The following is a 12,260-nucleotide window of genomic DNA, read 5'->3' on the forward strand; positions in this document are numbered from 1 at the left end:
ACTGCTCAGTTCCATACATCACCTTTGAGTTACTTACAAAATTACCTGATTATTACAGGAAAATGCTCCGTGATTTGCCAATCAGATGTTTTCTTACCTTTGTCTCTTTGGCCTCCATCCAGTGCCGAATGTAACACTTTTAGCCAGGTCTGCAAAAGAATTCAACACTCAAATGAGCCAAATCCTTCTAAAAATCTGAATAACTTGGTCAGGTGCCTAGAGGGTATTGTGGTTTTTTGGAAAGAACTGACCTTGGTTATGACTGCTGAATAAGTCTGAAAACCCAGAGTGGCCTCTCTCCGCAAAATAAAAAGAGCTACCTGTGGCCTACAACTGGTTAGAAGTTGGAGGAATTTATTTTATTTACTGTCAAAGCTGATATTTTTGGGTATCTCCAATATTTGTTATGGTTATTAATTTAGAAAACGGTCCTTGTTATTCCACCATTAAGACTGTCTAAGCTCTTTGCTTGAATATCAGTCAATATATCCCCTACCTACAACCCCGAGAAAGTGAGAATCCTGTGTGCTGAAAGAGAACTGCAAATAGATAGCGTTCATGATTCACTGGCCTCTGCCCATTTTGTTAACAAGTCTTAACAGATTCTGTAATATTTGCTAAGCCATCCTGTAGTTTTCCAGCTGGGGAAGATTTTTTAAAAAATACTTAAACCCATCCTAAAAGATATTGTTTGGACACTCTCTTAGTCTGTACAGTTTTTGTTTCAATTCATTTGCTTGTCTTTGAGTTCTTTATAATCTCTGCTCCCCATAGAGTTCTTTGAGCTGTTCAAGAGGCTTATCTTAAACTGCCTGAGCACGCTGAGGAAACGGATGGGAGAGGAAAAAAATCAGATGGGACCTCCTTGGGAATTTTATTCCCCCCTTACAGATCTCGAGCGGAAAAGATAGTGAGACGTTTTGGGCCAATTCCCTGTGAGTCTTCCAGAGCTGGTTACTGCCTTTCCCAGTCTCTAGCAGCAACCACCAGCTTTTCACTCACCGCCAGCATTTCACATATGCCGTAGGGTGCTCTGGAGATGACAGCGGTGTTGAATCTCTGCATTGCGTGTCGTTGTGTTGGGGTTTGGATCAGCTGGGTGCCCGGTGACGATGGCAGAGCTCAGCAATTGTCTTATACTGGCTTTGAGGAGGTTTAATTTTCTGTGCAGAGAAGGGAAGTAATAAATGTTATTCTGTGCTTTACTTTCTCCTCTCGCAGCTTGGTAGTGGTTCAGGTCTTTGTGGATACATGTGTACTGTTCGCGTGTGGCATGGAGCCTTGCTCCTTTTCTGGTAGAAACACAGCTTATACAGCCAGCCAAGATTTTCCTCTGGGTAGAATTCGACATTCTCCTCTGATTTTGCATTGAAACGTAGCAGGTTCTGTTCTTTGATGCTGCTGGGATGCATATGAGAAAGCTGACTGAGAAATCTGTGGCTACAGATTTATTACAGAGCAACTTCTGTAGCAGCACAAGCATCTCGTCCCTGCAGACTGCCTGCTCCAAGTCGTGTGCTCCAAAACCATCAGTAAAGCCTTGCAGTCAGCAACCTTAATATCATCCCTTGCTTATAAACTACAGGTTTCACTGAGAAAGGTCTTGAAATCTCTAAGGAAATTTCCTCTTCAGAAATTTGTCTTGGTGGTTTTCGATACACTGCTGAAAGAATACACAGGCTGGAACAAATGTCCCAGCTGAACTTTGGCTCTGCTAACATGAAGTGTGGAAGGCATTTCCCTAACAATGAAACAGTAGATTGAGCGTTGCAGGGTATCCTCTCCCTTAAATTGAATTTGTCTTTTACACCCATGTGCGTGCATTTGTACACCATATGGACTCACGTACAACCATGTTGCTACTAGTTTGTATCTTTTTAGTTGCATGCTGCCTTAAAAATGCTGACATCTCAGTAAGAGCATTTCACAGCAAGAATGTTGAAGTCTTGTATTATCAATAAGGGATCATTTTCAGAAGAATATTTGTCTGAATTTGAAGTGCTCATTTTCTGCTCTAAGGATCTTTGGACTTATCTTTAGCTTCCAAATGCTTCTGTGTGATCCTATATCACATTATGTGTCTTCTTTGGAAGCAGGAAAATTACTACATACTGTAATCTGTGTCACCAACAATCCCTTTCTACAGTACAACTAATAGAGAAGCTGGTGGCATCTGTGAGACTCCTTCTGAATTCATGACGTTGGTATTTATAAAAACAGTAAGAAGTGCTGCAAAGTCAGGTTGGAGCTCATGAAGTCCTGTCCTTGGAGCATGCAGTAAACACATAGCTGAATATTGAGATTGTCTATCTTTGCTCTTTTTTTCCCCTACGCATATCTACATTTATCTTTATCAGTCAAAGCTCCTTTGCAAATCTTTTAATATTACGTATTTCTTTTAGTTGTCATCTGTTTCATTCTCTGTTCTCGGTACTTGCAGCGTAGCAGACAAGAAAACTGAACTAAAGAATATTTGTTCCTAGCTAACTCTTGGATCATTACTCATTTACTGCTGTACTAGTTGATAAGTGATATCTCCATATACCTCTATACAGTGATATGTCATTCATCATGACATCAGAAAATTCCTGAATTATGCTTTCTAAGACTGGCTTTTTCTGTGCAACGGGATTTTTTCTGTCTCTTCATATAACAGTGTCTGATGATAGATATGTTTGTTGTGTCTATAAAAAGAGTAATGCTTTGAGTGCTCACTTTTAATATTCTGTGTTTAACTCTGTATTTGTGAGGAAACAATATGCTGCTTTGTATCCAAGTGGCTTTTATTCTTGAGGGACACAATTAATTTACACTCCAAAAAACAAAGGGTCCCGGAACATCTCCGAATCTCACAGTAACAACCTCTGCAATAGTTTAACCAATTTTTCCTGCAGTTTGGAAGCTTAAAAGATAAAATTTGGAAATCAGTCATGTATGAATACACACATTTTTCTCAAGAGCAGTGTTTGGAATTCATAGCTCATGGCCTTGTTAAGTCAAAAGCACTTAAATTACTGAAAGTATTAAAGGGACGTAATAAACTTCTAACGATGATTTAGGCTCAGGAGTAGACAAAAATGCTAAAAATCATCAATCATGATACAAAAGAAAGCAGAATTTTTCATTAAATTACTACTGGGAAGAAGAAAGATGGCATGTTTCTATTTTATTATAATAAAGACGAGCTTTCTGTTTGATCCAGAAGTAGGGCTGAGGTGAAACAATCACTCTCAAAATTTTTATTTTTTACTAGAAAAACTAAGGTGTGCCCATATTTCTAGTGGTAAATGGAATGACTCGGGTAAGTATAAGTTTGTAAAATCGACATTTGCCCCTAATAAAATAATGGAAATGTGATAAGGGATATGGTCAACAGTGACTCGGACAAGACATTCTTACTGATGCAAATGATGGTTTACAGAGAATATGTCTTGTCAAATGTTTTTATTATTAATTTTTATGATAAAAGAGACTTATGTGGGGTATTTTAACGTGTTCTGTACAACATTTTGTTACAGAAAAATAGCATTAAGCCAAATTGACTTATTCTGTGTTGAATCAAATAAAAACTAATTACCTGGTAGATCTGGGAAGGTGGTTGTAAGTGAGAAAACCTCATGCTGTGGGGAGGTTTCCGAAGAGATACTATGCTTCATAGTGTTAGGCACAAGAAGCATCATCTCTCTTGTTTATTCAAGATGAGATCGAGAGATGACTCGCTCATATTCTATAAACACCTACACATGGAAGAGATTTCCGATGACTGCAGGTCTTTTATCTGGGCAACGTGCTGAGATCCGCTGACTGTTGGCTGAAAATTTAAAAAAAATCAGTTCAGGAACAGAACATGTTGTAAAAGAGAGAGTAGCTGTCCATTGGAACAACTACCCTTTATCATTTGAAAACATTAAATGAAGGCCTTCTAGGCTATAATTTTAACAGGTATTCTGGCATTGATATGAAGATTATGAGTGCAAGAGGTTAGTGCAGATGGTTGCAGTAGCCCCTTCTAGCCTCAGACTGTCGTCGTACAGAGGACAGGAGAATAACTTCTACTTCACCTTTTTGCATTCATTATATCTTTGACCGCAAAGGAACTTGGATCTATTGAAATAAGAAAGAGACTAAATGTTATTATTAAACTAGAAATTGTTTACTCTTTTCCCAGTCTATGATTTAGGACCTTTAGTAATACTTTACAATAATATGTTTTGTACCTCTTCTGCATTAAACAGAAATGAAAATCGTGGCTTTACTTCAAGATTAACATGACCATTTGCCTCAAAGGGTTACCAGAATCTCCCTCTGTTTGCTAATATTCAATGGTAGTCAACACATTGACCCAATGTCCCTGTCTCTCACACTGTCTGAAAAGCAAGCTGCCAGATTAATTCCATACAACGAGAAATTAATCAGTACTATTGATCTGCAGTCTTCTTTATATGAGACTTCCAGAGTGCTCTCAATCTCATGCTCTTTTCTATTATTTATTTTAGGAAAACTTTAAAAGGTTTTATATATTTCTCAGTGCTATTAGCTACCATGCATTTTAGGGTTATAAGGACGTTCGTGTGTTTAGGGGGATGTGCAAATATTAAACACACAGTTTATAAACCTAACAAGACCCACAGGTTTTCACTTTCTTTCTTCAGGTGTATTTGTGTTACTATTTCAATAGGGAAACCTATTTAAGGTAAGAAATTAATTGAAGGTCTTATTTAATTGATCCGCTATGAAGACATCTTCACGTTCACAGGACAGTTTTTCACTCACCTTTACTTTACATTTCTTAAGGTTTCATAATACTTTCTTTTTGCTCTAATCTCAAGCTCTTTGGATTTTCTAGTCTGTAAGCCCTCCAGGGCAGGTTACTTATTATATGTCTGTACGGCACTGAAACTAAACCCTGGGTGTGTTTGGATACGCGTCGGTAAGTGGTCATCTACATCAAGACTTTTGAAGACTAGGTTTTCTGGATGTGAGCAAAATGTGGTGTTTTCTATTGTGAATGGTCTGTCTTTGCATGTCTTCAAGCTCCTTCAGCTCTGAGCGTCCGTTCTGTGCTCCTGCAGGGATTGAGCGTAGCAGCGGGCAGATAGTCTGGGCACCAAGTCTGGAGGGATATCCACAAACAGGACATACTAGTGCCACCTGCAATTCTGGAAAACAAGTGCGAAAACTGTTAGGAATGAGAACAGTGTAACAGAATAGTCCCTTCTTCCACATCACCCTTTAAGCTGCAGTGAAAGCAGTAGATGGGTAGAAAAAGACTACCCCAATTCAGGATAAAACTCCCACCAGAAGCTTTATGAAATAACTGGATGGATGGATCTTAAGACCCATCCATCCAGTTATTTCATAAAGCGCGCGCTGGCCCAGTGTCATATTCCCAGCTGATTATTTTTCATCTTTCTTTTATTCAGGTTCTCTCAATTTGCCCAAAGGACATGAGAGCAGATATTTGTGTGCACCTAAACCGGAAAGTTTTTAACGAGCACCCTGCCTTCCGGCTGGCTAGCGACGGCTGCCTGCGAGCCCTAGCTGTGGAGTTTCAGACGATCCATTGTGCCCCGGGGGACCTCATCTATCATGCTGGGGAAAGCGTTGATGCTCTTTGCTTTGTGGTCTCAGGATCCCTAGAAGTCATCCAGGACGACGAGGTGGTGGCTATTTTAGGTACTGTGATCTCTATTGAAATGCTAGTGGTTGGGATATATTTGCCTTCTGCTTAGCTTCGGATATTAACTAGTCTTGCCTGACATCAGCTGGGACTACAGGAGGCTGGTGGTTATCATAAGATGGAGATGTCATGTCTCCAGAGAAGCAAACTCTAGAAGCAAACACTTCATCTTTTATGCCGTTGGGAATGCTCTTTCTGCCCAGTATGGCTCACTGGTCACAGTTACAGTGTCTCTGAGCAGAAGAGAATGGCATCTATGTGCTTGACATCTTTTAAATAGCCTGGTAGAGGGAAGGCACGTTGTTTTGTATTAGTCTCTCAGGAGGATTTCCACATTAACCTTGTCTGTATTCTAGCCCAGAATAACACCTACAGTCTCTACAAGGAAGCAAAATTGTTGGTTGTAGTGAACTGGCTTTACAGAAAATAAATAGTCTGATCTGACTATGCAAAGAGATAGGGATGCACCATCTATCCAGCCACAGTCGTGAGAAGTCTGAGTAATGGGGGAGCTCCAGGTTAATCACCCCGTCACCCCGCTGTGGTGTCTGGTTTGCCAGCAGTGGGTGGGAAAGAGCCTAATGTAGACTCCTCGGTACCTTGTATGGGATTGGGAAAGGTGTAGCAGATGGTGGGACTGAGTGGTCAGCACTAGTGTTGAGGCAGGAATCATCCTCAAGGGCACAACAATGTAGAGGAAGAACTGGTGGCTTTGCAGGAAAACTGTCCAGAGCCTGTCTTGCCTGTTTAAAATAGACCCATTTATTGTAGAACTCGTCTCCTGTTGAATATTAGCTATTTGCCTTCTCTTCAACTGGAGCTGTGGCTCCCTGAGGGCAAATCCAGTGGGTGGCCTCGTCCTAGGGGACCTCTCACACCCCAGTGAAGCTCTGTACTGCTTCTTCCCAGTGAGGGTGGCTCCAGAGGGCTCCATGGGTCCCTCTTGTATCTCAAGGGGACGATCGCTGGGAGATGAGGGTTACACTCGGGATTTGTGCTGGCATGTGCTAAGAGGGCAGACGTGGGGAGTTACTGCTGGTCGTGAACCAAGGCTTCAGCTCCTTCCCAGCTGGCAGCAAGGGGGAGGAGAGGAGAAATGAGGACAAGCATGTAGCTGAAGGAGACTCCTGACGTGTTGCCGTACAAGCCGGTGTATGCGTGTCCTGCACCGGGGTGGGACTGGGCAGTGTGCAGGTGTGTGGATGGGACTGCATGGGGATGGCTCCCTGAGGGCATAACCTGGGTCCTCCCAGCTGGGGAGCGTGAGCTCAGGAAAATGCGCATCCAGGCTCTTTCGAAATACCTGCTGCAGCTTTCTGTATTCTAGTACATACTAAGGTTTTTAAAAAGGAGATTTAATGTAAGAATGACTCTTGTTTCCGTATTCAGATGTGAAGTCATTATGGTGAAAGCTCCTGAATCTGCAATTTCCGTAGTAAAATATTCCTTGTATTTCAGCTTACTGGACCATTTCATTTTTATTATTAATCTCAGTGATGATATCTTATATTTGCTTACAGCTATTTAAAAAACAAAAGCTTTAAGAGTAAGTAGCAGCATTTAAACAAATAAATGGTTTTCTGGGTATTACAATGAAAAAAAACCCCAATAAATACGTAATTTACTGAACTAGAAGCCATCACTAAATGGATTACATGCAAAACTTTATTGCATTTACTAATGAATATTGTGTATTTGGAATGACAGTAAGAACTTTTTGTTTCTACCTTGTAGATATGGTAAATCTGCTATCTAAGATATTCTCCATTTCACTAGAGAGACCTTTAACCATATCTAGTTAAAGTGAATTACCTTTAATTACCGAAAGTGCCTTCCATTCTGCCATGACTGCTAACAGGCGATCCCATGACTCAGAGCTATGTTCATTGTCTACTACAGGGATTAGCAGAATGTGTAAATGTAACTTAAAGCAAGATAAACTGCCTCCTCTAGCCATAGAGCACACTGAAGAGTTTTTTCATACGCTGACAGATTATTTAACAGAATAGTGAACTGAGTAATTATGAGATGTCGTCTGCTAAAAATTCACTTGCGGAAGAAAATCTCTCCCAGATATAGTTGCAAAGACATTTATAGTGGCAGCTGTGGCACCTGAAATAGCGACTGTGCATCAGATGGTGAAGAACATAATTCTTATCAATCTGTTCTGCCTTGAGAAGTTCACGCACAAGGAAGGTGAATCTGCCTAAGGGGGAGACAAGGTTTAAAAACCTCTACCTAACGTGAAAACCTCTGTAGCCTGCTTTGAATACTCCAAGCATCTGCCATCACACTGGGTTTCCTAGGGAAAGTCAACTTCTGGGCTTGTACTAGCAGTCTGTCCGTCTTCTCCATCCCCCAGCAGTAGGCTAGAGTGGAAATGCGGTAAGTATCCTTTGGAAACTTGCCCTCATTAATTTCCTCTGTGGGAGCAGGAGCGTGGCAGGACATGCGGTCTGCCAGCATCTCCTTGCAGAGCCATTCATTTCCTAAGTTTGCTTTGGAACTGGTACTTGCAGTTACTGTTTTAATAGTGTAGAGTTATTGAATATGGTAGCGTTATTTGCCTTGCTTAAAGAGAGGGAGAGAGAAGGTGTGTCCTTTTTTTTTTTTTTTTTTTTTACCATGCTCACCCGCAGATGGAAGTTTTGGTGTATTCTTAAAAGTGGAATATCCTAGAAAAGTGAATCAGGTAGGGACACCAAAACAGGTTAAGAGCATGCATCCTCCACCTCTTACACTGGTGCTTCTGCCCCAAGTGCAGGGCTTTGTCCTCCCTCAGGTCCCAGCACGAATCACTCTGTGATGTCGCTGTTTTTTCCCGTTCTCCATCTTCCCTTATCACGTTCCCTTCCCTCGCAGCCACGGAATGTTGGCACATCCAGCCTCCCTGCCTGCCGAAACGGTGTCCTCAGGAGACCTGGCAGCCCATCCAGGTGCTTTCTTCAGGCTCCACTGTGGAGACAACCATCCTTTTGTTCAGCAGCAGTTTTCCTGCCTCGATGGCCCCAGCTTTGGCGTTTCTTGTGCTCAAAAGCAGGTGAAACCCAGTGATTGACAGGGCAACTTGCAGCACTGTGACATTTTGTTCTTCCATAGTTTGGTTTTGTTCTCATTTATGCGTAATTAAATGCCCAGCTGCTGCAGTAATCAGCGTTACAGCAATTGGTACGGTAAGAGAATGAATCCAATTGTAGAGCTGCAGTTTATAGGACTCATTAATGAAGATACCCAGGTGCCCCATTACGTTCCCCTCATTAGTTATCTCCATTTCTCGAGGACGGTCTCCCACCTTTTGCAGGTACTGACTGCTGCTGTAGCAGAGAGCGCACCACATGCAGAGCTGGGGTGCTGCTTCGCTGGAGAAAACAAGATCCAGTCATTTTAACATAACTTATCTGCAGTTGCCAGGATAATGGAGAAGAGCAAACAGTCTTGTCTCTAATTATCAAAACTTTCCTGGCAAGTGAGGTGACCCTGAGAAGGCATATCAGTAATTTTCCACCGTCTCAAGCAGGAGTAAACAATTTAACTGCCACTGCTCTGCATGGGGAGGTGTTATCAGCGGAGAAGTCTCAGGAAGGACTGGGGGTTTGAAGTCCCCAAGGCTAAGGAAATGAGGCATCTGCTAGCAGAGGGCACCTAACAATTCACCGTGCGGCAATTAACCTGAATTTGCTCCTGGCGAGGAGTTTCATGTACGTGGTGATGCCAACTAAGTGTCTCTGGAAGCTGCTTTCCAGCTCCTGCTATTTGCACAGCTGACTGCCTAAGTTGTACAGTAACTCTAAACCAGGCAGATTGATTAACAAGGTTTAAAGAAGTCGTTTTGCCAGCAGAGAAATAATGACCCACCACGTTCAAATGTTGATTGTAGGAATTGATCAAAAATATTGCTCAAACTGCATAGTGATAAAAATATATTGAGCAGTGAAATCCTAGTGGGGGCTGCTGCTGAGTGAATTCAATTTTGATAGTCAAGCCAGGATGAATATAGATTTAATAGCTCATGTTTCAGCCACACTTAGGGTCCTGATCCCATATGTATTCAATTAAGTTGTTATTTGCCTCTCTGTGTCGCATGTTAATTCTCAGCATGTTCTGCGTATAGTCCCAATGCAACCTGTTGTGTATTGGCTTTATTGTTTATAGGCAAGCCAGAGTTTCACTTATTAAAGGTCTGCCTCATGAATTCTTTCCAAATGTTTGGTCTGGGAAGGGGATAATACGCAGTATCAGAGGAGTTAAGGAAAGCAAGAGTGCAAGTGGCATGTCTTCTTGAATTTGGTATGACAGCTGAAAATAGGGATGAGTCTTTTTCTACTCTTAATCTTACATGTGTTTGGAGGTCAAAAGATTAAGTCTCCTACCAAACCACACAGAGGGAAGTTCTTTAGAGGCTGAGCAAGCAGCAGCTCCATTTAGGTGAGCAGGAGACCCAGACGCTCCATAGCTCTCATCCGTGGACATCAGTAATTTGGTGTTTGGGATCTGTGCATCAACACTTTGAATTTCCTTCGTGTTACACAGCTGGGCACGTGCTTTGTGCAGGACAAGACTGACCGTGTGTGATGCACTGTATGACATGAAAAACTGTCAGCCCAATTCCATCTCATAGTATTAGTAGCTAATTCTGTGATTTTAATTAGTTTTCTTGCAGCTTGGGTTTCTTCTCAAGTGGAATGAAGGTGGCAGAATTTGCCCCTGTATCAAATGAGCTCTTGATACTTTATACTGAAATTATTTTGTTTTTCATGTGAAGTAAACCAAGGCAGACTAATTGTGAGAGTTTCCCCAGGTTAGTAACATGCACCTGGTAGCAATTTACAGAACAACCTGTGTCCTATTTCATCTATAGGAGAAGTCCCTTTTGTTCCAATGAGTTAAAGCTCTAAATTAGCTAAGAGGAAAATGATTCATAAAGGAAAGGGTTGAGTTTTTTTCAGCTAGCAGGTCTGCAATAATTAATGTGATGCAGGTTGTTTTTTAAGTGCTGAATCTTAAGGTATTTTGCAAAATACTTGAAGGATTACTCATCTGAGAACCAATGTGACATGCTGCTCTGCACTGTGCAGTTCTTAAGCACGTGCCTTGGAATAAGTCATCTTGCAGGTCTGGGTAGTACCATGTAAGATTTAGTCCTACTGATGCTTGTTCAAAAGTGCTATTAGTTCTTACTGACAGAGTTGAAGGGAACATTCAATTTTTCACATTATTTTGTAAATTTAAAATATTTTCGTCTCTATCTGCATGATAGTTAACTATAAGAAGAAACATCAGTCTTAATTTACTGCCAGCTGGTGTGTTATAGATGGGACCTGCAGCCTCCAATGTCAGAAAGATTCCTTTCACTCAATTGAAATGTTTTTGAATTAGACCTGCACGCTTCACTGCCAAACCCAGGAACTCAAAAGTCTTGGCAGCGCAAGAAAAGGAGAATTATTTAAAAATCATGTGATATATTTCTTTTAAATCAGACTAACAGTTTGAGGCAATCTGATTTGCCTTATGAGTTTTGAAGATGGTGGGAATGGTCATGCTTTCAAGTTTATTTCCTCGGTCAGGAAGGATAGAAACTTATTTCTGTATAAAATAAAAATGGAGATATCCTGTCTCCAGGAGCTGGGGCTTCTAGAAAAATATGAAGTACTAGGAGACTTGCACTAAAAGTGAGAGAGATGGGGACCATAAACCCTTCACTAACAGGAGAATATCTATATAGACCTTTTGCTCTTCCTACAGCAGTCCTGAATGCTGAAAGAAAGGTAAATTTCTTTTGTGTTTTTAGGTGCAGATGGGGATGGTTCCGCTGTGTTAAATAATGCAAAGTACCTTGGATTTTTGGCACAGACTCTTATTACTGTTTCTTTGCTGGCTATTTTGATAATATTTCAAATGGTAGAAATGCTGTTTTTTCTCATCGTTCTGCCCTGTCACATGTTAATGTGCAGTCCTGTAAAGCTGGATTTCTGACTGGTCAGTGCTCAGCTCTGATCTGATTTTCAAGGGAGTTCTGGCCCTTCTGGATGCCATAGGAAAGGCTGAGATTTTGGCTAAAACATTCACAGAGGCGAGGAGCCCTCTCTCACAGTCTGGTCGTCATCTCTGCACGTCACAGGCTGTGCTTACAGGGAGCAATGATGTCCCAGCTGGCAGGAGGCAGCTGATGAATTTGCACCGCTACATCACCCCCATCTTATCCAGGTCCCCTCTTCAGACATGAACAGCTGTATTATCTAAGTCCCAACATCCAGCCAGTCCAGTAACCTGTCTCCAAAAATGGCCAATAGCAGATGTGCAGGAGAAAGTAGGAAGATAAAGTAAGCAAACAGTGACACTTCCCCAGAATATTCTCCAGCCCTCCATTAAATTGTGTTTTAAGGTCTTCCTCACCCAGAGGGAAATCTTCTGTGTTTAGTAGCCACAGGTGGATTTTATTGCATTAATCCATGCCGTCATTTTGTAAACCTATGCAGCCGTCCTTGATGTCCTGTGGCAAGGAGCTGCAGAGCTTACCTACTCGCTGAACCTTCAGAGCTGTGTGCTGCTCTGGGTAACAGGAGCTGATTCCCTCCTTGCT

General features: G+C 41.6%; 1 protein-coding gene across 1 annotated transcript in view; it reads left to right on the forward strand.

Moving 5' to 3' along the window:
* The window catches only part of KCNH5 (potassium voltage-gated channel subfamily H member 5), a 162,973-nt gene that overhangs the window by 116,895 nt on the left and 33,818 nt on the right, over positions 1-12,260 (forward strand). The window contains exon 9 of the mRNA XM_075503785.1: positions 5,424-5,676. Coding sequence (XP_075359900.1) covers positions 5,424-5,676 — 253 coding nt within the window. The remainder of the gene's footprint in view (positions 1-5,423; positions 5,677-12,260) is intronic.

The sequence above is a fragment of the Mycteria americana genome, chromosome 5, assembly GCF_035582795.1.
Source record: "Mycteria americana isolate JAX WOST 10 ecotype Jacksonville Zoo and Gardens chromosome 5, USCA_MyAme_1.0, whole genome shotgun sequence".
Classification (NCBI taxonomy): domain Eukaryota; kingdom Metazoa; phylum Chordata; class Aves; order Ciconiiformes; family Ciconiidae; genus Mycteria; species Mycteria americana.